The sequence below is a fragment of the Canis lupus genome, chromosome 25 (assembly GCF_048164855.1).
Source record: "Canis lupus baileyi chromosome 25, mCanLup2.hap1, whole genome shotgun sequence".
In the NCBI taxonomy this organism is placed as follows: domain Eukaryota; kingdom Metazoa; phylum Chordata; class Mammalia; order Carnivora; family Canidae; genus Canis; species Canis lupus.
In genome coordinates this window covers 14,903,832-14,931,742 of record NC_132862.1, presented here as the reverse complement: position 1 = coordinate 14,931,742, position 27,911 = coordinate 14,903,832, and the positions used below count along the sequence as shown (strand labels likewise).

Sequence of the window (27,911 nt, the reverse complement as noted above, 5' to 3'; positions counted from 1 at the left end):
TTATACTTTTTCAACATTTACATTTCATTTAATGAATAAATCCACTTTAATAAGCATAATAAGTATAATAAATTTTCATAAATAAACCTCATCAGTAATATTACATGTGTGAGAAACTGAAATTCTATAATTGTACAACAAATATTTATAAACAAAACTAATAAAAACAAAAACAGAAAATTGAGAAAACAAGAAAACAAGTAGTTCAGAAAGGAAAAGACAGCATTGTGACTAGAAAATCCTGAACCACTCATTAATAGAGAAAACTGAATGACTGGTTTGTGATTAATTACGGAAATGATTAATTTTTTTATTGCCCAATATTTTCCACATGGGTAAAAGTAGTGTTCAGATGCAAATACTACTCTGACATTTTTACCACAAACATAGAACAGAAGTAGGAAAAGTGCAATAATAACCAACAGTTTCTGTGTGAACAGTAGTTTGCATCAACAATCTCACAATAAGTAAAGCATCATTTTATCCTGCCCAGTGTATTCACTCTAAATAGCAAACTTTCTACTTTTATGTAACATTTTATATACTTATTACATAATATTAACATGTATAATTTCATTTGTAAGTGTAGCAGTAGTAACAGGTTTTTTTTTTTCTCTCTCTTCCCTTCATTTTTAACCTTAAAATAACATTTTTCCCTTTTAGCTAATATTTTATTGCATACAGTTAAGGAAAACTTATACATTAAAATTAATAATAATAACAGTTAACAATTACATTTTAGGTACTAAGCATGCTTCTGTTTTTTCGTGCAGTAACTCACTGTCAACAATACTGTGAAGTAGCTATGATTATTAGCCCATTCTACAGATGAGGAAACTGAGTCACATATGGGTTAAAAAAACTTGCCTATGGTTTCATAGCTATTAAGTAGCACAGTCATGATTGAAATCTAAGTGATAGAACCTTGGCCCATAATTTTACCACTAACCTTTCCCACAGATACAGTACAGCATGAATCACAGAAATAATAAAACATATTTAATGGTAGAATTGAACATATTATATTATACTTTATAACTCATGGGTACAATCTCAAATCACACAGAAACCAGTTTAATCTTGACGACTAAAAATACTCAAATTAGAAAATATCAGTGAGGGTGACAAAACATGAGAGACACCTAACTCTGGGAAATGAACAAGGGGTAGTGTAGGGGACGTGGGCAGGGGGTTGGGGTGACTGGGTGATGGGCAGTGAGGGAGGCACTTGGCGGGATGAGCACCAGGTGTTATGCTATATGTTGGCAAATTGAACTCCAATAAAAAAATAAATTAAATAAATAAATAAAAATACTCAAATTACTAAAATGTAATGAAAAATGTTATTGCATGCTAGACAAATATTATTGGAAAAAAACCTCTCAAACCCTGCAGTATAAAAAGCAACCCATAAAATCCTAATTCTTCTCCAAGAAAATGATTTAAGACTTCAATTTTATAACTAAACACATTAGTTTTAGTGTTTGAGATTTCCACAAGAATATAATTCTTCGGTACTATTAAGGCAATATTATAATTTTAGGGAAAATACAGAGGAGAGGTTTCTTTGAAGCTGACAATCATTCATTTTAAATATACAAAACATATAAAATGCTTGTAAAATTACACATTGTTATTTAGATGCAAAATCAAATCAATTTTTAAAATACCAAAATATTTTACTGTTTATCAATTTACTGAGCTTCTGTGAGAAAAAAATAATAGTTCAAGTATCATTCTTACTAGAGAGTAAAAATACATAAAAGATAAATCTACCTGCCATCTTCATTACTTCGATAAAATACAAGAAAAGGATCTGATTTTCCAAAAAAGTCCTTCTTGTCCAATTTGTTCGCACAAAATTGCATCAGAACAGCATCCTACAGACAAAATTAATAAAATATCTCAAAACCTGGGTTATAAATAACTAGAAACTGCAGATCACAAGCAAGACTTGACAAGAAAACAAATTCACCACTTTAATGCAAATGGCCAAGTGTGCAAGAATCTCAGACAACATAAAATTACTTTTTAAAGGATTGTGAGACTAAAAAATTGACTCTGGAAGTTTTGTTCTTGTCAGAGAACTATTACTTTTTAAAAACCTCTAACATTTCTCCCTGGAAAAGTGATACTAAGTAGATAATATAGGTATCCAATATTGCAATACAAGAACTTCATTCCATCTCCAATTATTCAAGTACACACTTTTAAAACATAAGTATTTTTTAATTTCTCTGGAAATAATTACTAAGCATCAATTACATATCTACCATGTATTAGATGTTAATATATCTTTGCTCATTAAATGAAGTGCAAGACAGATAGAGACTGACCACAAAGTTTGCAATCTGAGGGGGGGGGGGATACTTTTATTTATTTATTTATTTATTTTAATTTTTATTTATTTATGATAGTCACACACAGAGAGAGAGAGAGAGAGGCAGAGACACAGGCAGAAGGAGAAGCAGGCTCCATGCAGGGAGCCCGACATGGGATTCGATCCCGGGTCTCCAGGATCGCACCCTGGGCCAAAGGCAGGCGCCAAACCGCTGTGCCACCCAGGGATCCCTTATTTATTTTTTTAAAAGATTTTATTTATTTTATTCATGAAAGACACACACAGAAAAAAGGGTTCCTTTTAAATTATACACAAGTCCATCACAAAGTCTTAAATGATAATTCCTATTATACTGGGTTTCAAGGAAAGTAAAGCACTTCCATGCTTATCTGTAGTTTATGACTTTGGATGTTAATTTTTATGCCAAACACATCACAAAATTTTTATCGGTGCAAATATTTAAGCACTCATAAGCTACACAGTTTAGCTTATAAGTAAACAAGTTGTAGTATCATAAATTGAGGAAGTTAAAACTGTTCAATTACATAGGATGAGCACCTTTAAGAGATGGAAAATATATGGTAATTTAACAATTAAAATCAGTATCTTGGATTTGTTTTTGTTTTTTTTTTGTTTTTGTTTTTTTTTAACTGAAAGGAGATGCTAACAATTTTAGAAAGAGATGGAGGGTCAAAGTAATTCAGATTCAATCAAGAGGTTGCAGTTTTAAATACTATTTAGTGGAAGTGTCGACTAAAAGGCACTCTCTTATTCAGCACTTTTTTTTCTTAAATCTCACAGAGTCCAGCAGTACTTATTAAACATCCAACTAAAATTTTCATTATTTCCTTTTAGCATTTCTGGGACACTACACAAGAGAACATTATCTCTCTTTTTCATTCATTCATTCATTCATTCACTCATTCATTCATTCATATACTTACTTAGCAAACATTTCTGAAGCAATAATCAGGCTAGAATCTGGGACTAGACAGATGAAGAAGGTATCTTGGCCTTTGGAAAAGTTCACAGCTCTAGATTTCTGGTTTTCAAAGCACTGGTACAGTGTCATTTTACTTTGGTATTTAGCACAGATGTGGTAACTTCTGCCAGAGGAACACTCATTATAGAGTTCCCTTCTTTTTTTTTTTTTTAAGATTTAATTTATTTATTCATGACAGACACAGAAAAAGAAAGAGGCAGACACACAGGCAGAGAGAAGCAGGCTCCCTGCAGGGAGCCCTATGCAGGGACCCAATCCCAGGACCCTGGGATCACAGCCTGAGCAAAGGCAGATGGTCAACCACTGAGCCACCCAGGTGCCTCTATAGAGTTCACTTCTGAACAGGCATAGCAACCAATATACATTTTAAAGAAAATTAAAAGAACAGAGGCAAGAAAAATATGAACACCTCTATCACCTCAAACGTCTCACCCATGTTCATTTTTCAAATTTGAGGTTGAAAGATCAAATTACTTACTTCTTTAAGGAAGCAGTAAGAAAATCACCCTGACAAACTATAAAATCAGAGCAAAAGTGAAAGAGGAGGACTGGTTTTGGATTTTGTTTTGTTTTGGTCTGGTTTGAATGCCCTTTCACCTTCACATATATTAAAATGTCCTTGGGAGATAATGGTTTTCTAAGAACACAGGACAAGGGCATTGTTTTTGCAACACAGGAAAAAAAAAAATCCCTCTTGTGAGACATTCTCCCAAAGCATCTGGAACAAAACACAAACTACCAAAAAACATTCTGATGTACTCAAAATGTGCAATAGGTTAACGAAATGTACACATTTTTAAATGATTGTGAATAAATCCTCACAGAGATTAAATATCATTAAAGCAAGTTTTCATCATGATACCAAGTTGTAATTTTTCAAATTATATTCCTTAAGATTTGCAAAACAAATAATTGATTGAAAATAAAAAATAACCTGGGTGGCTCAGTGGTTGAGCGTCGGCCTTTTGGCTCAAGCTATGATCCCGGGGTGCTGGGTCGGAGTCCCGCATCAGGTCGCCTGCAGGGAGCCTCTTCTCCCTCTGCCTATGTCTCTGCCTCTCTCTCTCTCTCTCTCTCTCTCTCTGTCTCTCATGAATAAATAAATTAAATAAATAAATAAATAAATAAATAAATAAATAAATAAATAATAAGTAGCAAAAATTTAAGAATAAAAAGAATTATTGCTTTAAATAAACCTAGGGAAATTTTTTTTTCTATTATCCAAGTGAGTAACTTGGGGATTCTATCTGTACCTAATACAAATGAAATCTAATTTTGTAGGGGGGGCTGAGGGAAGACAAGCATTCACTTACTTTTAGAAATATATAATCATCATTGCAAATTTGTTTTATTTTATTCTCTTATGCTTTATGCCACCGGAAAGAATTTTAGGGTTTTTCTTCAATATTCCACACCAGTATAACAAACTTCCTAGGGTAGAGATCCACTCAAATGCTTCACAGCACTTCTAACTAATTCAAATCTAACTTGCATCTCTTGAAATTTTCCCAGCTCAATTAACGATTCATCATCCACCCAAAGTGTTCCAAGAAGCTGTCCTTGACTCCTTTCTTTTCTTGACTCTTTATCAAGCCAAGTCATATCATTCCCCTTCTAAAACATTTCTCAAGTCCTCACTCTGGCTACCCTGGCATTATTGTAGTCTAAGCCAAACTCCTCTCTCCCTGGGCCATGTGCAGCAGCATAATTTTTTCTTCCCCTTCTACTCCTGCAACCATCCAACCCATTTTCCATTCAGCAGACATCGCAATTTTCTCAAACTCTAAAAGAAATAATCTTGTTCATAATTTAAAATGCTCCAAGGTTTCCTCTCGGATTTAGGATAAACTCAGAATCGTTCACAGAATCGTTCAGATGGTCTACAAAGCTCAGCATCAAATGAGGTCTGAATAGCCTTTTCCACCTTCATTCGGCAAGGTTTTGTCTCAATTATCCCTCAGTCCTAGCGTTTTGCCACCACACACCAGACACACTCCTTTCCCTCCTCACAACCTTAACAAGCTAGTTCCAGTGCATTCCACTGGAATTCTCTCATTTGACTGGCAAACCATTTCTTAAGGCTAAGCTTAAAACTTATTTTCTAAAAGAGGTTTGCAGTGACCCCCTCCCCAATAAAAATTAGACTCTCCACTGTACTCTCTCATATTGGATCACTTAGTATATATCATGACATATTTACCTGCATGGTCATCTGATTAATGTCTGTCTTTCCCACAAACTACTTGCACATTAAAGGTAAGGACCAAGGTTGTTTGTTGCTTTCCCTCACCATTGTATTCCAAGCATCAATTCTAAGGATGAGCACATATTTTGTGAATATTATGGACTCAATCAATCAATTAATCATAATGAAAAATATTATTTGTGGATAATTTCAAGCTACTTTTAAGATACTGAGTAAACAAATAATCCTAATATAACTTCAAAATTACATTAATTAGTTACACTGGCATTTGACTAGATATATTACAAAAGTTGCATTTTAAATAAGCTGTAATACAAGGTTGAAATTAAAATTATCACACCAAAAATAAACATTTGCATAAATTTATAATTTACGCATCTCTCCAGTGCTGCCCCTTTTTTATTCTGAGAAGTAATGATCTGGGGGGAGATATTAAGACTTCTAGCATTTTATAAATGCAGAAATTAAAGCTCCAAGACTATAACCTCACTCAGCTGACTACTGAAAGAGACAAGACTGAAATTTAAGTGTCCTGATTCCAAAGCTTGTGCTCAAGTTAATGTGTTTTCAAGGGGGGAAAAAAAAATCAACTTATATGATGTCAAATGTGAAATAAAATTATTTGATTCAAGATTCTAAGGGATAATGCCTGATATTTTTAAGGTACCCTTAAATGTTCATTTAAAAGGCACTCTCTCTTCTGAAGTAACTATAAACATTGCTTTGAGTATATTTGTTTATTCTACTGTACTAGCATAATAATATTATTTCATGGTTTATACATCTTAATGATGCTGATTATCAATAAGGTTGTAGCTAAGAATCAGAACATACTATATGTAAGTTAAGTTAGATCAAGATTTAAGCAGTATTTTTTAAATATTAGATCTATAGTTATAAAGTATAATAAATATGTGTTTACTTATTAAAAATATTAAAATATAATTTCAGATATTCTAAAAGCTTTAGTAGTAGAAAGAGTGGTAAAAATGCTTCTAGATCAGTAAGTAACAGATTCTATGTCATTTGCATTGAAACATTCCTGTTCTTCCTATTCTTCCAAGCAAAACAACAGAATTTAAAGTGGAAGGTACTTAAGATGCAACCTGGCCATACTCAATCTATGCCCTTGGTATCTTGGTTCTATTTTGAAATGCAACTAAAAATAATGTGTTCATTGGCATTTTTACACACAATCACCTAAATGTCAAGACTTTTGACAAAATAGCACGTTAATGTCAACACAAAAAACATGTATCTTATTGAGCTTGAACTTTTTTTTCTCTTCTCTCCCTCGCTATACAAAACACATATTATATGCACATACATAAATTTAGAGACAAGAAGCATAAAAGATGGTTAGATGATAGAATTATAAGAAATCGTTGTGCTAATTTACCAAAAAATAAGACAGCAGATAATATTTCTGTACTGTGTTTTACTTTTTGTAATGTATTCGTAGTATACGTAAAATGTTTTCAGATACGTTATATTTTCAGATTTAATGTTACAGGAGTCAATTAACAATTTTTAATATTCTAGTGACTGGTTCACATGTCTGACTTCTTTCCCCCCTGCAGATATGGAAGGTAAAACAGTCGAGTGATTTGATAAAACAAAGTACAAATTCAGAGCAAAATCAGAAGTCAACTCAGTCTGATGGTCTTTAATGCCCTTATACTGTGAGTAGATTATGGGCATCTCAGAAAACAGACTGAGGTGGCCGGACCCATCCATGGGCACATAGATGGTGGAGGAAGAAGAGTGCCTCAATTTAGATGCATTTTAGCTACTTAAATCCTAGTATTTTGTTTAATCATCTCCACAACACTGTTAGTATACTTTACTTTTGTGATCTCGACAAACAGCCCTACCCTGCCTAAATCCAGCTTCCATCACTAGCTAGCAAGTAGTATCATACAGATTTCTGACCATATTGCCTCAGATATATATTATGTATAGAAATCCACAGTAATTATCTTTAAAGAAAAGAACTCTAGAAATTCAAGTTACATATTCAGATAAATAAATAATAGTTTTCTATATGAAAACTATAATGTCAAAGTATTAAGTTTTTTTAGTATTCTTTGGGAACTTCTGTTTCTAAAATCCTGCAGCAGAAGTTGAAAATAAAGAGCCCTAGAGATTTAATCAGGGCAAACTTCTTTTCCCACCCTAGAAATAATTCCCAGGGATCCACTGGGCCACAATGAATAGACAATACTGACTTCAGATTCAGGGAGCTATCTTTACCTCCAGTGTGGAGTGTCAAAGCCATCACCTCATTTCTGGACAATAGTAAAATCACTGAACATGAGTCAATAGCTATATCAGCAAATCACAACTAAAAATAGCAATTTTCTAAAAATACTGAGCTACACTATGTTATCATATTCCTCATTGGAGTGGTAGTTGGTCCTTTCTTTAAACGTGAGCTTCCCAAGCTAATAAAAGATGGGAGCTTGTATAAATCCTGAATTAATTCAATTAGAATTATGGAAAAAAAAGTATGTTATGCAAAAAAACTAAAGTCAAGTGACTAGAAATATCCTAGAAAATTACATGTAAATCTTGAAAATTTTTGCAAGAACTGAACTGATTGGTAAAACTGATAATTCCTAATATTAATGCCCCCTCAATAATACTGACATTATTTTATTTTAATAATTTCTATTCCTTAAGAAGACTGTTAAAATAACTAATATCCCTTTTGGACTATAAATGTAGTCTCTCTAACTATCTAAGATGATGTTTTAAAGATTACAGAATTATATAATGTAGTCTTAATTTTTTTTTTTTTTTTTGCTAAAATTACTCAAGAATTAATCACCTAAGTATATAGTTTCACAAATACCTTTTCAAATAAGTTTTGGAAATAATTTTTATTTTTTTAATTTTTTCTTAGAGATTTTATTTCTTTATGAGAGACACAGAGAGAGAAAGAGAGGCAGAGACATAGACAGAGGGAGAAGCTGGCTCTCTGTGAGGAGCCTGATGCAGGACTCAATCCCAGGATCCCGGGATCATGACCTGAGCCAAAGGCAGATGTTCAACCACTGAGCCACCCAGGTGCCCTGGAAATACTTTTTAAATCAAAGAAATATTTACTTACCCTGCAACAGTTTAATTCCTCTGCAGTAAGTATGATTGTACCACACTTCCTCCCTGGAATTCCTCTAAAATAACAAAAGATATGTATATACATTAATAATATATATTAATATTTATTATATAAACTAATATGTATTTCATTTTTATGGAACTGAATAAATAGCATGCTACTAATTGATGGGTGCTTTCCTAATAAAATATATTCCTAGTTTCAATCTTGAGTATATCCTATAGATCCACATTTCCTAATAAAGCTAAACTTTCATCACTTTCAACATGTCAAGCTCTGCTCAAGAATAGTCAATAGCCTCTCATTGCTTACCATATGTAATTAATATAATAATATCTATAATAAAAGTTTCTCCCAGGGGTTCTAAGATTTCCATTATGTGATTAAAACCTATTCATCATCTTGGTTTACAATATTTCTTTCTCCTGTCATCAACATGGTTACTTATCTGTGCTTATTTCTTCTTTGAGTCCATTCACACGCCCTAATATACCTCAGCATACTAACTGTTCCCTATTTCACCTCAAACCTTCCGTATGCTCAGATAAAGTTCCATTTGTTCCACGAAACTTCATCCTGGTCAATCTCATACAAAGTTCAGCCTTCTCTGCATTCCTATGCCACTTAAAGTCAGTACTACAAATTTAGCATGTAACTATTCCTAACTTTTACAATCACATATTTTTTTCTCTTTCTTTTTTCAAGTAAAATTCATGATATAGACCTCTTGTGAGCCAACAGTGTTAAATGTCTACACATAGCAGGTGCTCCAAATATAACAAGAATATATAACACGTAAGCAAAAAATAAAGTAAAACTCCCTGGTATATTTATGCTCATATAGCTTTCAACTGACACCAAGAGCAAAGCCCACCAGGAAAATGAAAAGTGTAGGGATGGTTCCCTACTTTACATGAGGAAATACAGAGACAAGTCCATGAGAATCCTCCAAAGAATAATCCTAAGACTCTCATGATATAATTCATACTTCTTTTGTCTCATCACAAATCATAGCTCAGACTCTTCAGTTCATCCTGGGAACTACAAGTTATGGAATTAGAACCCAACAAGTATGTTTGCCCTCAAGAATATAACTCATCTCTGATAATCTATGCCAGTATGTATGCATCAAATACATAATCCCCTGTTCTCCATGTGTAAAGGAACTGGACTCTTTAGTATCTTGGCTGGGAAAAAAGTAAAAGAATGAAAAGTTAAAATATCTGAGCTGTAAATGTATTAATGTAAAATTATACTTATTGTAAAACTCCTCTATTCCTTCTTTCTTTCTATTCTAATATTTTCTTCAAGAGAGCATCATGTGGTCTCAACCTAAGAATGCCATCTCATAGTTTATGTGGAAACTGCCGACCACAAAGTTTTGTATTCCCTCTATCTTTGTTCCCTATTAGGGTAACTGTACATGTCAGGATTTTCCATTTTCTCTAGGTCTTTATGACTAAAAGATCAAGTAATTTATCCACGTACATTTTTTCTTAAATATTACATACATTATTTTTAGCATCCTTCCAGTAATCAGTTAATTTTTCTAACCTAGCCAGACCATTTTTTCTTCTAATTGTGAATCTCAAGATTTACATATTCAATGTTATGACAAACTAAACACCCTGCCTGAACATGTACCTGAAAATACTTTAAAATGCTGAATAAAATTTGCTAAAAAAAATCTTTTAAATGTTCTAATAACCTGGCAAAAAAGTAAGGACCAACTTGAAGTTGAAGACGGAAAAGCAGAAAGACAAGCAGAGTTGACCCTGTAGAATTTGATCTTGGGTTTGTTTTCTATGGTTCCTTGGGACATAAAAATGAGAGATTAAAAAAGGTGTGGGGGGACTCACAAGGTGGACAATTCAATAAATGACTAATACCAACATAAAGCTTACATCACAATGACTATGCTGCCTAATAATAGCATAATTAGATAAAAACATCTGCTTTGGAGGGACCTACAAAGTAAATCCCTGCTTTAAAACTTGATGATGAATAAAAGAGAAAAAAAATCTCTTAATCATTCCAAACTCAACCATTCTTGCTGCCTTAATTTTAATGTCCTGGGTAGTTATAAATAACTTTAAACCAAGAATTCAGTTTAAATAAAGTGATCATAGGTATCTGGTAAATGTAAAATCTCTCTGAAGAATTTGCCTTCAAACTACATCTCAGAATATCCTCACATTAAAAGTTTAAAAATACATATGAGTTCATCTCAAAGTAGCATAAAAACACTGAAGAAAAAGTGCCCCAGGTATTAGTCTCCAGAAACAGCAGGCTACGAAATCAAACACAGAATACTGGAAATATTATGCATAATATATGAAATGTAAACATGTATAAGATACCTAATACCTAAAATTTAAAGAGAAGGATGGAAATATGAGTAGGTAGCAAAAGATTATAAAAATAATCAAGAATACTTGGATAAAAAATTTGGAAATTCTGGAAATAGCAGTAATAGAAATAGAAAACACAGCGAATGGATTGAAACAGAGATTAAACACAGCAGAATTAGTGAGCTGCAAGATCTGTAAAGCTGAAAAATGGCTGTAAATAAATTATCCATAATGCAGCAAAGAGAGGCAGACATGGAAACTATTATAAAGAGGTTTACAGACCTGGAGAACAAAGATAAAAGTTTTAATACACATCTAATCAGAAGTCTAGAAGGAGAAGAAAGATTGAACAGAGAAGATAGAATATTTGAAGAGAGAGTGGCTGGGAAACCTCAGAACTAATTTAAAAAATCAATTTCCAGATTCAAATGTCCAATGAATCTCAAGCAGCATAAATAAAAAATATAATAAAATAAAAGTTTATACCTATACCCATGAGACAGACATAGCAAAACACCAGAAATGAAGGGTCTATGTTCAAATGGGCCAGATAGAAAAGGCAGATGACCTACAAGAAAAGGAATATCAGGGCAGCCCGAGTGGATCAACAGTTTAGCACCGCCTTCCGCCCAGGGACTGATCCTGGAGACCCGGGATCAAGTCCCATGTCAGGCTCCCTGCATAGAGCCTGCTTCTCCCTCTGCCTGTGTCTCTGCCTCTCTCTCTCTCTCTCTCTCTCTCTCTCTCTCCCTCTCTGTGTCTCTCATGAATAAATAAATAAAATCTTAAAAGAAAAAAAAGGGAATATCAAATGGGGGCTGACTACTCAGAAGGAACATTGAGGCTGAAAGACAAGTGAAAATATCTTCAGAGGTTTAAAAGAAAGTAACTGCCACTCTAGGAATATATACAGTGTAAGAGCAATCATGAACCACAAATATTTTTAAACAAATAAGAACTGAGTGAATGTACAGCCAAGCATGCTTGCTTGAGGCATTTCTAAAGGACTTCAAACTGAAGGAGAATGATTACAGATGGGAAGTCTGCAATAAAAGCAGAACAATAAAGGAGGTGGTAAAATAGAAATCTTAATAAATATTGACTATAAGAATGCAAATGTTAAAAACTGAATAGCAAATATAAATGATAGCATTAGTCAGGAGAGGGAGAATTTAAGTCAAATCTTCTGATGTTCTTTGATTGTCCAAGAAGAAAGTAAAAGATGCTTTAATGTGAATAGAGGGATGCCTGGGTTGCTCAGTGATTGAGCATCTACCTTCAGCTCAGGGCGTGATCCTGGGATCCTGGGATCGAGTCTGGAATCAGGCTCCCTGCAGGGAGACTGCTAACTCCTCTGCCTATGTCTCTGCCTTTCTCTCTGTGTCTCTCATGAATAAATAAATAAAATCTTATTAAAAAATTTTAAGTGAACAGAATTTGATAAACTAAGTAAATATGTGTAAATACTTTCACCACACTACAACTTTTAAAGGATTTTAGAACCTAGAGTTTAGAAAAGGAGAATTGTGGAGTAGTGTTTTAAAAATACAACCAACTCAAAAAAAAAAACTAAAGGAAAAAAGGGTCAAGCAGATAAAAAGCATTAAAGAAATAAATCCAGAGGAATCGTTACTAAAGCACATCATAATGAAATAAATGTTCCCGATTAAAATCATACTGTCACTTTGTATAAAAAAATTAAAATTCATCCATGAGCTACTTACAATAAACATCAATATTTAAGGATTTAGCAAGTTCAGAAGAAAAGAATGAAAAGATATACTAAGAGCAAAAAACTAAACCCAATAAAAGCCAGTGGACCCACAATTAATAGCAAATATATAGATTTTAAATTTAAAAAGATTGCTAGAAATAAATAATTCTTATTTCATTAATAAGAGGTTCAATTAATTAGGAAGATATAATAATCTCAATACTCTATGCATCTAACGTTATAGCTCCAAATATAAAAAAATCTCACCATATTACTAAAGAATATGTGTACCATATATTGACCATTTTAACCTAGCAAACACTAACTTGGCCAATTTTTAGGGTTAACATCAGCAGCATTAAGTCATGTTGATATCATGTCCTACTGATATAATGTAATGAGATACTTCACCTTTGTGGCCTTTCCCTCCAAATCTACAACTCCAATCTCATCATGAGAAAAGCATTAGAAAAAATAATCCCAAATTGAGGAGCATTCTAGGAAATATCTGTAATACTTCCCAAAACTGTCAAGATCATCCCAAACATGGAGGGACTAAGAAATTGTCACAAAACAGAAGATACTAGGAGGTAAGATGACTAAATGCAGTGTGGTATCCTGAACTGAACTGTGTAACGGGAAAAGGACACTAGCAGAAAAAACAGGACTAAAATTCAAATAAAGTCTGGAGTTAGTTAACTATAATGTATCAATGTTGGTTTACTAGTTGTGACAAACGTACACTGGTTATATAAGATGTTAATATCAGGAGAAACTGGGTGAGGAATGTACAAGAACTCCCTGTACTGTCTTTGTAACTTTTCTGTGTATCAAAAGCTATTTCAAAATAAAAAGATTATTAAAAACAATGTGAGGAAAGAAAAGGAAGACAGGCTGAGGAACTGTTCCAGGTTAAAAGACACTAAAATCAGGACAACTAAATTCAATGTATGATTCTTGACTAAATTTTAGACTAGGGAAAAACTGCCACAATGGATATTACTGGGACATCTGTTGAAAATTTAATATGGAGTATGGAGTAGATAACATCTTTGTATCATTGTGAAGTTTTCTGATTTTGATCATCAACTCCTCATTTAAAAATACACACTTAGGACACCTGGGTGGCTCAGTGGTTGAGCATCTGCCTCTGGCTCAAGGCATGATTCCAGGGTCCTGGGATCAATTCCTCCATCAGGCTCCCCGCAGGGAGTCTGCTCTCCCTCTGCCTATGTCTCTGACTCTCTCTCATGAATAAATAAATAAAATCTTAAAACACACTCAAGAATTTAAAGGAAAGGAGACACAATGTCTCCAACAGTATCTCCAACTTACTCTCAGAACTAGAATATGAAAGAGGGGGATGAGAGGGAAGAAGGTGGGGGAGAGAATGATAAAGCATTGGGACAAAGTTAACATCTGTTGCAAGTAAAATTCTAGGTAAAGGGCATCCATGAGTTTCTGGTACTATTCTAGTCATTTTTCTGTATATCTGAAATTGTATCAAAATAGAAAGTTAGGGATCCCTGGGTGGCGCAGCGGTTTACCGCCTGCCTTTGGCCCAGGGCGTGATCCTGGAGACCCAGGATCGAATCCCACGTCGGGCTCCTGGTGCATGGAGCCTGCTTCTCCCTCTGCCTATGTCTCTGCCTCTCTCTCTGTGTGACTATCATAAATAAATAAAAATTAAAAAAAAATAGAAAGTTACCCAAAAAAGTCAATTTTGAAAGTAGTTTCAAATACTCATATTCTTCTACTAAATTTTACAATATGTAATAAGAATAAAAAAACTCGTCACCAAGACAGCTGAAGATACATCTCAACAGAATTACTAAAGATGAATAATCCTTTCCAAAACTGATACATGAGGAATAAATGGCCTTTTGGGAGACTAGATGTTTACTTTTGTTTGATTTGATACTGCATTTTGTTGATTGTTTCAGTTGGTTTTTTTCCTAACTAACACTTTTCCATATTCCTTACTACTTCTCCATTACCTCTAGCACTGCCTTTGTTCATACCTTTACACTTTGGCTTGGACTACTGTAACCCTTCCAACCACTCAAAACCCCTGTTTTATCTCAGTGATTTCTACGCATTCTCCAAATTTTGCTTTAATTTATGGAACATTTACTAAAATCGATCACATACTATGTCATAGAATGTTTACTAAGGTATATCACATTTGTCAGCCAAAAAAAAAAATCAAGTTATAAATTAATGACAAAAGGTAATTTTTTAAAAGATTTTATTTATTTGAGAGCAATAGAGGGTGCATGAGTAGGAGAGAGGGGCAGATGAAGAGGGAGAAACAGACTCCCCACTAAGCAGGGATCTTGATGCCAGGCTTGATCCCAGGACCCTGAGAACAGGACCTGAGCCGAAGGCAGACACTTAACCCACTGAGCCATCCAGGTGTCCTGACACAAGGTAATTTTTAATACATTTCTGAAAACTCATTGCTAAAAGAAGGAATAGTGGACAAGAAAGAATACTTAGAGTGCCCAATAATAAAAATAACACCTGTGGGATTCTATTAGTTTTGTATTTTATATGCAAAAAAATATAAATAAAATAATATTAAACAAAAATCCAGCAGTGTATAAATAAAAGAAAATACAACATCAACAACAATATTTCCTAACATATTAGGAAATGTTAACACTCCACTTTCAACAATGGATAGAACACTAGACCAACAATCAATAAACAAATATAGGGCTTGGGAAACATTATAGACCAATTAGACCTAATGGACAGAAAGAGCATACTCCATCCAATAACAACAGAACATATTTCTTAAGTGCACATGGAACATTCTCCAGGAGAGACTATATATGAGGTCACAAAACAAGTCTTAACAAATATAAGCAGCTTGAAATTATACAAAATATATTTTCTAATGACAATGGAATGAAATTCGAAATCAACAGTGGAGGGAAAATTAGAAAATATACAAATATGTAGAAATTAAACAACACATTCTTAACAACCAAGGCATCAAAGAAAGAGTCACAAAGGAAATTAGGAAATACCTTGAAACAATGAAAATGAAAACACAACAGACTAAAACATATTGGATGCAATGAAAGCAATGCTAAGAACAAAGTTTATAACTTTAAATGCATAGATTTTTTTTAAAAAAAAGGCTGCAAATGAACAACCTAACTTTATACCTCACAAAACTAGAAAAATAAAAACAAACTAAACTCAAAGCTAGCAGAAGTAAGGAAGTATAAAGATCAGAGACAAAGAAAATGGAGAATAGAAAAACAACATACAAAAAGTTGTTTTTTAAAAAAAATTCAACAAAACTGACAAAGCTTTAGCCAGACTAAGAAAAAAGAGAGAATACTCAAATAAAAAGAATAAAAGAACAAAAAATGTAAGAGGGAACATTACATCCAATGGCACAGACATAAGAAGGATTCTAAGAGAATATCACAAACAATTATAGGCCAGCATATTGGATAACCTAGAAGAAATGGAAAAATTCCAAGAAGAACACAATCTAACAATTGTACTGGGAAGAAAAAAGAAATATAAACAGATTAGTAACTAGTAGGAAGATCGAATCAGTAATCAAACACCTATTAACAAAGAAAAGCCCAGGACCAAATGGCTTCACTAGAGAATTTTCCCAAACAGAAGAATTGACATCAATTTTCCTAAAACTCTTCCAATAAACTGAAGAGTAGGTAGTAATTACAAGTTCATTCTACAAGGCCAGTATCACCCTGATACCAAAGCCAGACAAAGATAATATAAGAGAAAACCAGTATCCTTAATAAATATTGATGCAAAAATCCCACAGAAAATCCTAGCAAGCTGTTTTCAACAGCACACTAAAAGGATTATAAACCTGACCAAATGGGATTTATTCCTGGAAGGCAAGGATGGATAAACATATCAAAGTCAGTTTAATATATCACATTAACAGAATGAAGGACAGAAACCTTGTGATCATCTCGATGCAAAAAAGCATTTGACAAGATTCAACACCATTTCAAGATAAAACACTTAAAAAACTAGGAATAGAACGACACCACCTCAACATAATAACAGCCATATTTGAAAAGCCAACAGCTAACTTCATACTCACTGGCGAAAAGCTGAAAGCTTTTCCTCTACGGTCATAAACAAAACAAGATGTCCACCCTTGCCACTTCTATTCAACACCAGAATGTGAGTTCTAGCTGGAGCAATTAGGTAATAAAAAGAAATAAAAGACTTCAAATTGAAAAGGAAGAAGTGAAATTATTCCTCTTTGCAGATGGCATAATCTTATATGTAGAAAACTCTAAAGATTTCACAGTAAAAAATACTGTTAGAACTAATAAATTCAGCAAAGTTGCAGGAAACAAAATCAACATAAACAGTCAATTTTGTTTCTGCATATTAGTGAACAAAACAAAAAAAGAAATTAAGAAAACAATTGCACTTATAATAGCATCAAAAATAGTCAAATACTTAGAAATAACCTGAGAAAGTGAAAGACTTTCACACTGAAAGCTATAAAATATTGCTGGAAGAAATTAAAGAAGACACAAATAAATGGAAAGACATTCATGTTCACGAATTTTAAGACAATACTGTTAGGATGTCTATACTAACCAAAGCAATCCACAGATTCAACATAATCCCTATCAAAATCCTGGTGTCATTTTTTTGCAGAAATAAGTAGAAAAATTTGTCCTAAAATTTATATGACCTCAAGCAACCCCAAGAGCTGAAACAAATTTGAAGAAGTCCAACCTTGGAAGACTTCCATTTCCTGATTTCAAACCTATTACAAAGCTACAGTAATCAAAGCGTGTACTAGAACAAAAACAGACAAATAGACCTATGAAAGAGAACAGATGGTCATGATTTTCGTGTTGCCTCTACATCTTCCAGCCAGAAAAGGTATGTCAGGTCTTTTCCATGCTTTGAAACCCTGTGGCCTTCCCATTCCCATCACATGCATCTCTCTCATTTCCTGGTCTGATTTTTGCTCCGTTTTTAATGGGTTTTTGTTTTGTTTTGTTTTGTTTTGTTTTGTTTTTTGCTTATGTTAAAGGCTCATGTGATTACATCAACCCTACTGAGATAATTATGAAAATCTCTGTATCTTAAGTTCAGCTGATTAGTAATTTTAACTACATCTTCAAAGTTCTTCTTGACACATAAGTAACATGACCACTGGTGTGACACTGGACTGCAAAGGTCATGGGCCCTAAATTTTCCTTCTATTCTCTACCTACCTTATGACCTCAGAATTTCATTCCTAGGCATAGAGTAAGAAGACATACAGTCATTTTTATATGCAAATAATTTTATATTTTATATACAATTGGGAGACATAATAATTTTTACAGTAGCACTGCTTATATAGAAAAAAAAACTAGAAGCTACAAAAAGCCCACTGACATAACATTAGGTAAATCTGTTTGTAACTCATAAAACTGAAACAGTAGTGAAATAAATGAGGAAAGTATGGTTTCACACATCCACACATCACATAGTATATAGTGGGTTATCACAAACAATTCTGAGCAAAATATCAAGTCATAGGAAAATATACACAGTATAATTTCAGTTACATAAGTTGAAAACATGAAAAATGAAACATCACATTTAATGACATTAGGAAGGAGCTGCTTATCAGGCTTCATATATTTTCCCTGAAAATTAATATGCTTATGCTGAACTGAAAGCAATAAGTCATATCACTAAGAGATATGTCTTCAGTAATTTAAAATGCTTCCTGCCTTAAGATATCACCTTTATCAGCCTTTCTCAATGTTGAAAATTTTTAGGATCTCTTACTCATCTTTAGACTATTTACCTGGTGAACATTTTTTCAAAGCCCAACTCAAATGCTGCTTCTCTGACTCCCATAACTAGAGTTGATTCCTCCCCCCTCTCTACCTTGTAGATACTCCTGCTGTGATTCAATGAGGCCTAAGACATAGGCATTTGGGAGTCCCACAAAGCTGAGTTTACATGTCAGGTACAACAATTAATGACTGTGACCTTGAACAAGTTGTTTAATCTTCTTGAAACTCAGTCTCCTCCTCTGAGAAATCAAGATAATAAATGCCATTTTAATATCCTATGTGTTTAAACATAGCACAGAGCAAGTATTCAATACATTATAGTTATGATTATGTGCTTATGTATATTATTCACAAAAGCAGGGAGTTCCAGAAGGGGAGGGATTATACACTGCCATCTCTGCAAGTCTATACCTAAAGACATGTGATATTCATGTTCTCTAAGCATTTGTTGAATTACACTGCATTTGATTTAAGACAGTGACTTCAGAAGCCCTCAGGTAAGTAATATACACTCAATGTGGATGTACAAGAAGACTAACAAATTAAACTGGTAGCATGCCTTCTGTTCAAACTTAGTACTGATTTGGTCATTATATTAGCTCTTTGATGAGTGGGCCAGAAGATAACAAGATGTAGTATATTTACTGATTGAGAGTAGGGAGAGGGAAGGAGGTGATAAACTACGAAAAAACAGTCCACACTACACAGTGTTAGGCACCTAAACTGTGAAGGTCAAGGAATTAAGAGATAATCCTCAATACAAATATGCCAACTTCATATATGAACTAGACTTTTTCTTTTTTTTCTATGTATGGACTAGTCTTTCAGTGGTAATAAATCTCTACATTCAACGGCATTGGAGAAAGGACACAGGCTCTATTAAGAGCTAGTTCTTAACTGGATAAAGGATAAATATCAAAACCTCTTTCCATGTTAAGCAAATCTATTGCAACTGGAGCAAGAAGAACTCAAAACAAACTGAATTAACTCTTTTTAATAAATGAAATTTAAAAAAATTAATGCAATACTCAAAGTTACCCAGTGGCACAATGAGGCATTTATATAATATTGCACTAAAATTTGGCAACACTTATTCATATATGAGAGTTCTGTTTATACTTGAATCATGAGGGAGAAATGACTTCAAGCTTGGGGTGGAAGCACTATACAAATAATTGACTGCCACATGTCCCTGCAGTGAAATGCAAAAAATGTGATGCAGAAATAAATATGTAAAAATTCATTTGTTATTCATCAACATTAATGGTTTTAACATAGGAAGTAAACCTAACACGAAACTATGTTTTGTCCTTATTAATAGATAAATACTTATTTAACTCCAAATGAATTACTCATATGATATTTCTTAACCTTATATACTGAGTCGAATTGGCCTCTTGCTATGAAATACTGATGAAAATAAAATTTTGTATTTCATATTTATAGGTCCAAAGAACGAAATAACTATAGATAGATCATTTATTTAGCTTTGCAAAACAGAATTGCATTACAAACAGAATAGCATTGATTTGCTTATTTATGCAGCAAATATTTGTTGCGTTATCTACTTATATGCAAGGCATGGCAACTAGCATTCTCTCGGGTTCTGTAATATAATCATTGGAAAAAGATGTATTGAGTACTCACCCTTTTACAGGCATTGTGCTAGGTAGTCAAGACACAGATACAGTTGAAGTTAGATATAGTCCCTAGCCTAGAGGAGCTCAGTAGGAAGAAAACCACAATAAAGATGCCATACTGATACAGATACTGATGCAGTAACAATAAAGGTGGGTGATATTATAACTGAAATAAGCAGCTGCTACAACTAACAATGGGTACCAATCCTAGTCTGCAGAGCCCAGGGAGATTTCACAGAGAAGGTGATAGGAACTGTGACTAACAAGATGGGTGCATACTGGCAAGTGGGGCAAAGTGCATAAATGCCTTCCAGACACAGGAGTCAGGCATAGTGAAGTAGGAAAGAAGACACAGTGATGTAAGAAAATGGTCTACTGAAGATAATTCAAGATGCTTGGAGCATGATGTGTGTTTGGAAATATGCGAGTACACTGCTGGGTCTCGAGTGTCATTGCAGAGTTGAGTTTTCTCCCCCAAAGGTTATGGGGAAGAATTGAGAAAACGGCTGAATGCTAGATCTGACTCCAAAAAGGTCAGTAGGAGCTACTGCATGCAGATGAGATTGGTGCACACAGTAATCACAGACCTCAACAGACCTCAAGGCCACTCAGGAAGAGATGTACACTTAAGTAAGAAGGGTTGCTGCAAGACAGTAGATGGACAGTGTGGCTGCTGAGAAAGAGAGAGGGAGAAAGAGCCTAAAACTAAAAGGACTCCCCACTCTCTCACTTAGAAAACTGCCTAGTGGTGCTACCACAGAGAAAGGACACAGAGGGGGAGTTTTGGTGGAATAAATGACAAACTTGCTTTTGAGGCATATTCAAGTAGAGGTTTCTTGGAGACATCTATTGTCAGTAAGCAGTTGTACATATGCATCTAGAGCCAACAAAAGAAATATGATTGCTATAAGATGTAAGCCTCAGTGGTATATAGGTGACAGTTGAAATCAGGGACATATAAGACATCATCCAGAGTAACATACCCTGTAGGGTGAATCACAGACACATGTGGGACTCTAATAAAAGCCAGAGACACTTTCAGGAGAAAAATGTCACCCAGCATTTTGTGCATAATTTCAGGTCATTCCTGAGCCTGTGAAGAGGACTATCTAGGGAGCCACAAGGGGGAACTAAGAGAGACGGTGTCATGAAAGCAAGGGGAGAGAAGCTTCAAAGAAGAAGTGGTCAATAGCACCCAATGTCACAAAGAGGCCAGATAAGATAGAAATTATAAGCACCTATGGATAGGGCACACAGGAGGTACCAGGGCCACCCAAGCAAGCCATTTCAGTAGAATCATGAAGACTGGGTTGAAGAGGTAGTGGTAGTTGAGAAGCTGTACAAGAAGAGTCTTTGAATATTATTTGCCACGATGGGAAGAATTGAGGCAGAGCTATCGCACAAGGTACAGGCGGAGTTGCATGTCTGTGGGACAAGCTGAAGACACAAGCATGGTCTCTAGGTGGAGTGCAATCCAGGGCTTAAATTGAGGCAGTTGTTGAGGTAGAGAAGAGAAATGTATGCTCAACTAAACCAAGGGGGGAGGAAGTGAACTCTATCTTGCCCCTCTTCTTCAGTAAACCAAAAACAGAAATGATTAAGGGGTCAGATCTGATTTTTAAAAAGCAGTTCAGCTCCTGGCAAGGTATTTGATTTATCTAAGCCTTATCTGTTCATCTGCACAAATATGACTAATAATCCCTATTTTGCTAGGTTGAAGAATAAGTGTTATAATATATGGAAGGCTCCTCACAAAGGCTGATAGAGTGTTAAATAACAAATATAGCAACTACCATAATTTGTGGTATTATTTTCTCTGAGAGTCAAAAGGTAAAGCTGTAAAAGGCTGGGAATGAGGAGAAGAAAGGTTATGTGACAGAGGACCTGAAGGAAGCATTTATATCCTTTGAAAAAGCTCCTAAGGAGAAAGGAGAATTGTACCTCAAAAGTCACAGAGTATTGAAGGCTGAAGCCAGGCTGGAGATCAGGAGTCAGCGGTGTCAGCAGACCATTTGGTTCTGTACTGACACTGAGGTGCTCAGGGCTCAGGGGTGTAGATGCAGGAAGGGAAAATAGCTGGGGTTGATGACATAAGATACCACGTGTTTCTTGTTAAACAAAGAAAAATCAAAGCCACATAAATAGCTCAATAATTGAAAACTTTAACACTAATGTTCAAATAGAAAGAAACATACTTTTAGCTTATCAGCTTTCTTTTGAAATCTGATTACAGGAGAAAATTACGTCATTTCCAAAGGCAAAAACAAAACATCCATGCAGGTAGTTCTTCAAAACTAATAATTCATTTAATTTAAATCTCATGCATTTATCTTTCCATGCAATATGCTTTGTCTCTAAAATACAAACAAGGTGTCATTTTTAAGATTTTACTATACAGTAACCACAAAAACATACTACTTTACTTTTACTGTTAAAATATGTCAAATGCCAGAAAACTGCAACTACAACTTTTGTTTAAAATCTTAAAGACTGTGCTCAAGAAATCCATCTGCTACCCTATAATTTGTTAACATTATAATTAAATTAAATATGATCTCGTTTTATAGTCAGAATATAAATGTTGACATTAAAACAAAAGCAAGACAGTTATCATGATACATAATCATAATGAGTACACAATTATTTGATAAATAGTTTTTTAATAATAAAAACAGAGTAAACTACTTATAATCTCTGGAGACTAGGATTTTTTTTAAGGTTTTTATTTTATTTATTCGTGAGAGACACACAGAGAGAGAGAGGCTAAGATTTTTTTTTAAGGTTTTTATTTTATTTATTCGTGAGAGACACAGAGAGAGAGAGAGGCAGAGACACAGGAAGAGGGAGAAGCAGGCTCCATGCAAGTAACCCGACATCAGACTCGATCCCGGGACTCCAGGATCACGCCATGGGCTGAAGGCTGCGCTAAACTGCTAAGTCACCGGGGCTGCCCTAAGATTTTCTTTAAAAGTAATTATAGGGGCCCCTGGGTGTCTTAGTCAATTAAGTGTCTGCCTTTAGCTCAGGTCACGATGCCAGGATCCTGGGACCAATCCCCGCATTGGACTCCCTGTTCTACTAAGAGCCTGCTTCTCCCTCTACCTCTGCTGGCAGCTGCCCCTGCTTGTGCTCTCCCTCTCTGTGTCAAATAAATAAATAAATAAACAAACAAACAAATAAATAAATAAATTTAAAATAGTAATTATTGGCAAAACTGATCTGAACCTAGCCCTCAAATACCACATCAAATAAAATTTTTAAACAATTACTTTACTTGGGCTGTGATAAACTAGATCTATCCATCTATCTCCAGAAATATTAGAAATATTAGGTTGCTAGTATTACTGAAGACACACTCTGCATCCGTAATGTAGTAAAATACAGATGTACAACACTATTATAATATAAAAATTCTGTTCCAAGTCCTGAAGTGCAAAGCCATAATGTGCAGGAGAGACAGTGTACTTAACAAAAAAGAAAGAAAAAAAACATATAAATGTGACTATTATTCTGGAAAATTCAGTTCAATAAACATTTACTGAATCTTACTATTTACAAGTCCCAATAACAGGTCTCTACAATACACAGGATATAATGGTTTCTTTTTAAGTCTTTTCACAATTGTTAAAAGAAGAAAAGATGGAGGAAAAGCATTCAGCATCTTGATTGAATTTTGGGAGGCTGTTCTGGTACTTTGCTTCAACATGCTGTGGAAACCACATATGTCATGGTGAACAGAAGAATTAATGAGAACAGAACAAGAACATCAACTGTGTATTCCTTTGATTATTTTTTAAGTGGACCTGCTTAAGACAGAACAATAGGGAACTTAAACAAAAATAGTATGAAAGGAAGAGGGTAAGAAACTTTACTAAATGTTGGAAGAAGCTAACAATTCAGTTAGCTAGAAGTGGTATATTTACACTAAAAAAACTGAATACATTCATTCAAATGACTAGAAATATATGTTGGAATCTAGATGTATTTGAAAATGTCAGTTTACTAAATTGTCCTTTATGTTTTGAGTCTTTCATCAGAGTTAAATCGGGAAAAAGTTGAGATTCAGTTGCTCTATCTACATGATTATTGGGAGAGTCTAATCAATACTGGTATCAAAGTAGGCAGTGAGTTGTAAAGATTACTGAGATTTTTCACTTACTATAATTTATTCTCAGAGCGGCCTGTACTGCAAGGTTCTGTATTGCAAGAATGGCACCATAGCCCAATCAAGGCTAATTATTCACAAAAAATTTTTAAGATATTATTTATTCATTCATGAGAGACAGAGAGAGAGGCAAAGACATAGGCAGAGAGAGAACAGGCTCTCTGCAGGAGCCTGATGTGGGACTCGACCCCAGATCCTGGGATCACGCCCTGAGTCAAAGGCAGACAGACACTCAACCCCTGAGCCACCCAGGCATCCCATTCGCAAAGGTTTTTAAAATAAAGACATAATTAACAATATGTTTAATCTCTCCTCCCTGAACTTTGGAAGAGTAGAAAGCAGCAGAAAGCTCATTGTTTTTAGAATGGAAGCATGAAAGAAAGAAAGAAAGAAAGAAAGAAAGAAAGAAAGAAAGAGAGAGAGAGAGAGAGAGAGGGGAAGGAAGGAAGGAAGGAAGGAAGGAAGGAAGGAAGGAAGGAAGGAAGGAAGGAAGGAAGGAAGGAAGGAAGGAAGGAAGGAGAAAGAGAGAAAGAGAGAAAGAAAGAAATGGAAGCATGTCATCCTGAATTAGCAAATGGAAGAAATAACCAGGAAGGGTAAGTATCTGGTGCTCTTAACTTGGCAACACACTATGAATTCAGAATGATGATTTTCTAGATCAGGAAAATAAATCTCACGTGTTTATTTACCTCTTTCAAAAACTAGATATGGATTTAAATTCCTTCCAACAGCCTTCCTATATAGATTGTGTTGGCTCTAGAAAATTTAATGCTACCCCTGGAGAAGAGTGCTATCATCCTGGTTGACCAGAGAGAATGGGGGCAGTACTCCTAGAATGGAGACTGGTTAGCCCTGCCAGGGCTATTGTTTTCCTCTTAGTATTCATAGGAAACTGAAGAATTAACCACATACCCTACAGAAGCCCAGTGTAGTCCCAAAGAAGATAAGTCTTCATGACCCAAGATGAAAGCAAGATAAACAGAAACTTTTTTTTGAGATAAGCTCTATTTACCTCAGGAAAAAAATTTTACCTTGGACTGTGCTTGCATTAAGAGTTGTGTGGGTAAGAGATAGTGCCAAGGAACTTCATACTTGAAACGACCTAGGTCAAAATAGGTCAAGCTCTTGAAAGCTCTTCTTATCATCCAGAGATGTTCTTGACTTTTAAGTAAATAGTTTTTTATTACTAAAATGAAATAAAATTTAAAAAATTAAATTTTCTTCAAAGCCAAATAAATATATTCATTTGTGAAGGCAATATAATGCTCTAGTTAAGCACATTTGAAGCTTGGTTTCTCCAGAATCTTTGTCTCAGTTCCTTTCTTTGATGAATGGAGATAATTAGAATACTTATCTACTTCATAATGGTGCTATAAGGATTAAAGAAGTCATTAGGTGTAAAGCAGGTATTATAGTGACTGACACATGATAAGAATTCAATCAAGTCAACCACTGGTATTATTTTTTTAAAAATTCACTTATCCCTCTCAATTGCTTTGAAGAAAAGAAACAATTGTGTATATGTACAGGAACATAGACAATGTCCAAATGTTTGTTCCAAACACTCATCTCATCAGTGGGTTAGAGCTCAGACCAAGATGCTTATGCCAAGATTGGCCCATAAAGGCCTTTCTTCACCTAATGGTTTGCCTAACTACAGAACTAATATTCCTAGCCTACATCTTGAGTCCCAGAATCAGCAAATTATGCCATACCTAAGAGGGGAGAAAAAAGAAAGGAACAATGAATTTCATTGTAGAGGAACCTATAATTTCTCTGAAAGATTTTATTCAACATAATTTCCAAACATTGTCTATACAAAATAACCCATTAGAAAATTATCTGATACTAAATTAAACTAGGAATGTTTATTCAACAAAGGTGGATACTATTTAATTTAGAAGCCATCTTCCAAAATAACACAGCTCGTATCTTATCATTTCTTTCCTTCAGTTAAGATTTTTCCATTAGTTTTCAATCCAACTCAATGAGGTTAGAAAAATATAAATTAAAAAAGTGTTGCAAATGTCTATACTCGCAAATGGAAATAGAATGACCCACTTCTTCCTAAAACATTGTTAACTTATGGAAAGCCCAGAAATGGATGATGTTCCCCTTGTCAGAAAATGATACATCCATTCATTCAGTTACTTGTACAAGAGATCTGAAGGTCTTCCTTGAAATCCTTTTTAATCAAGACTATCAGCCTTGATTAATCCTTGTGAAATGAATCTTAAAAACATATTTTAATCAGCTTACTCCTCTTCATTTTCTTAGTCCAAACTACCATCTTCTCTGAACCAGATTATTTCAACAGCAATTAATTTACTAATCTTTCTGTTAACTACCCACAATTATTCTGCACACAGAAGTGAAAGAACCTCTCTGAACAAAAACCATGCTTTTTCTCACTGTGTTTGTGATAAAATTCAAATACTAAAAATACCTATATATTCTGGTCCAAGCCTGTACTCTAATTTTCAAAGGGCTTATATCAATATGTAATTATATTTATTTGTGTGACTCTTCATTTAATGAAAAGATGATTAACTCCATGAGGACAGGAACAATTCTGTGTTTTCATAATTGTATGCTTAGTCCCTAATAGTTCTGGCCCATTATGAATTCTCAGTAAAGATTATTGAATAAATGAATTAAAAGAAGAAGAAAAAAGAATCCTTAAAACCTCTACGATACTGAAGTTCTGTCTGATAGAAAAGTAAGCAAATCCAGGCAATAAATATAGCCTATATAGGAAGCACTAACATAAAATGATTTGCCTTTTTTCTTTCTTAAATTTCGATGCCCGAAAGTTACTTGTATATAATAAGCTTCATAAGAACAGGAAAATATAACATCCAAATCAGAACAACACATCAACCATTCTGGGGCTTGCCTCTGATGATGATATTCAGGACTATTTTGAGAAAAATGTTATTTATCTTACCTATATCTCTCCTGACTGGCCATATCCTTTGCAAGCCTATCTATTCAGATTAGTTCTTTATTTATATGCTTTTACCTATAACTACTGGAATTTCTGCAGAGACCAGAGAAGTGTGGGCGCTTGCAGCTATACACAGTCTGCTCTTTTAGGTTAAACAATTTTATCTCTGCAGATTTTTCCAGAGCATGAGCTCAGATCGACAAATGAATGTAAGAAAGTGGGCCAGTTGAACATTTACTAAAGTTTCCATTATATAGAAGACTCATAATCTTGTGCAAGATATGTAAGGAAATGTCCTAAAACTGCCTCTACTTTTGGTCTTTAGAGAACACACAATTTTTCATATAGACTCCCAGAGGTTGGTAAGTGCTTTACACCAGATCCATGAAGCACCCAACATCTCTCTAAGGTGTGATCAGTTGTTCAATTTTTAATGTGTTAGAAGTGTATAAAAATTACTATGTATACACTTCAATGGAATCTTTGCAACTGAAGAAAAATAATCTTTAATTGATACTGTACTCTAGATGACATTTTGTAATTACAAATGAGTGTGGGCAAAGCTCTACAAATTCAAGACATTTCCAGTGAAATAACACCATCT

The 27,911-nt window shown here is 34.3% G+C and overlaps 1 protein-coding gene across 4 annotated transcripts in view; it reads right to left on the bottom strand.

Annotated features, from left to right (window-relative positions):
• CPNE8 (copine 8) overlaps positions 1 to 27,911 on the bottom strand; it is a 316,677-nt gene that overhangs the window by 195,866 nt on the left and 92,900 nt on the right. For 3 of the 4 annotated variants that reach the window (XM_072798389.1, XM_072798390.1, XM_072798388.1), the window contains exons 7-8: positions 8,663 to 8,726; positions 1,777 to 1,880 (exon numbers count right to left, since the gene is read on the bottom strand). In XM_072798389.1, coding sequence (XP_072654490.1) covers positions 1,777 to 1,880; positions 8,663 to 8,726 — 168 coding nt within the window. Of the gene's footprint in view, positions 1 to 1,776; positions 1,881 to 8,662; positions 8,727 to 25,391; positions 25,547 to 27,911 lie in introns of those variants that run through there. The other variant, XM_072798391.1, reaches the window with a different exon arrangement.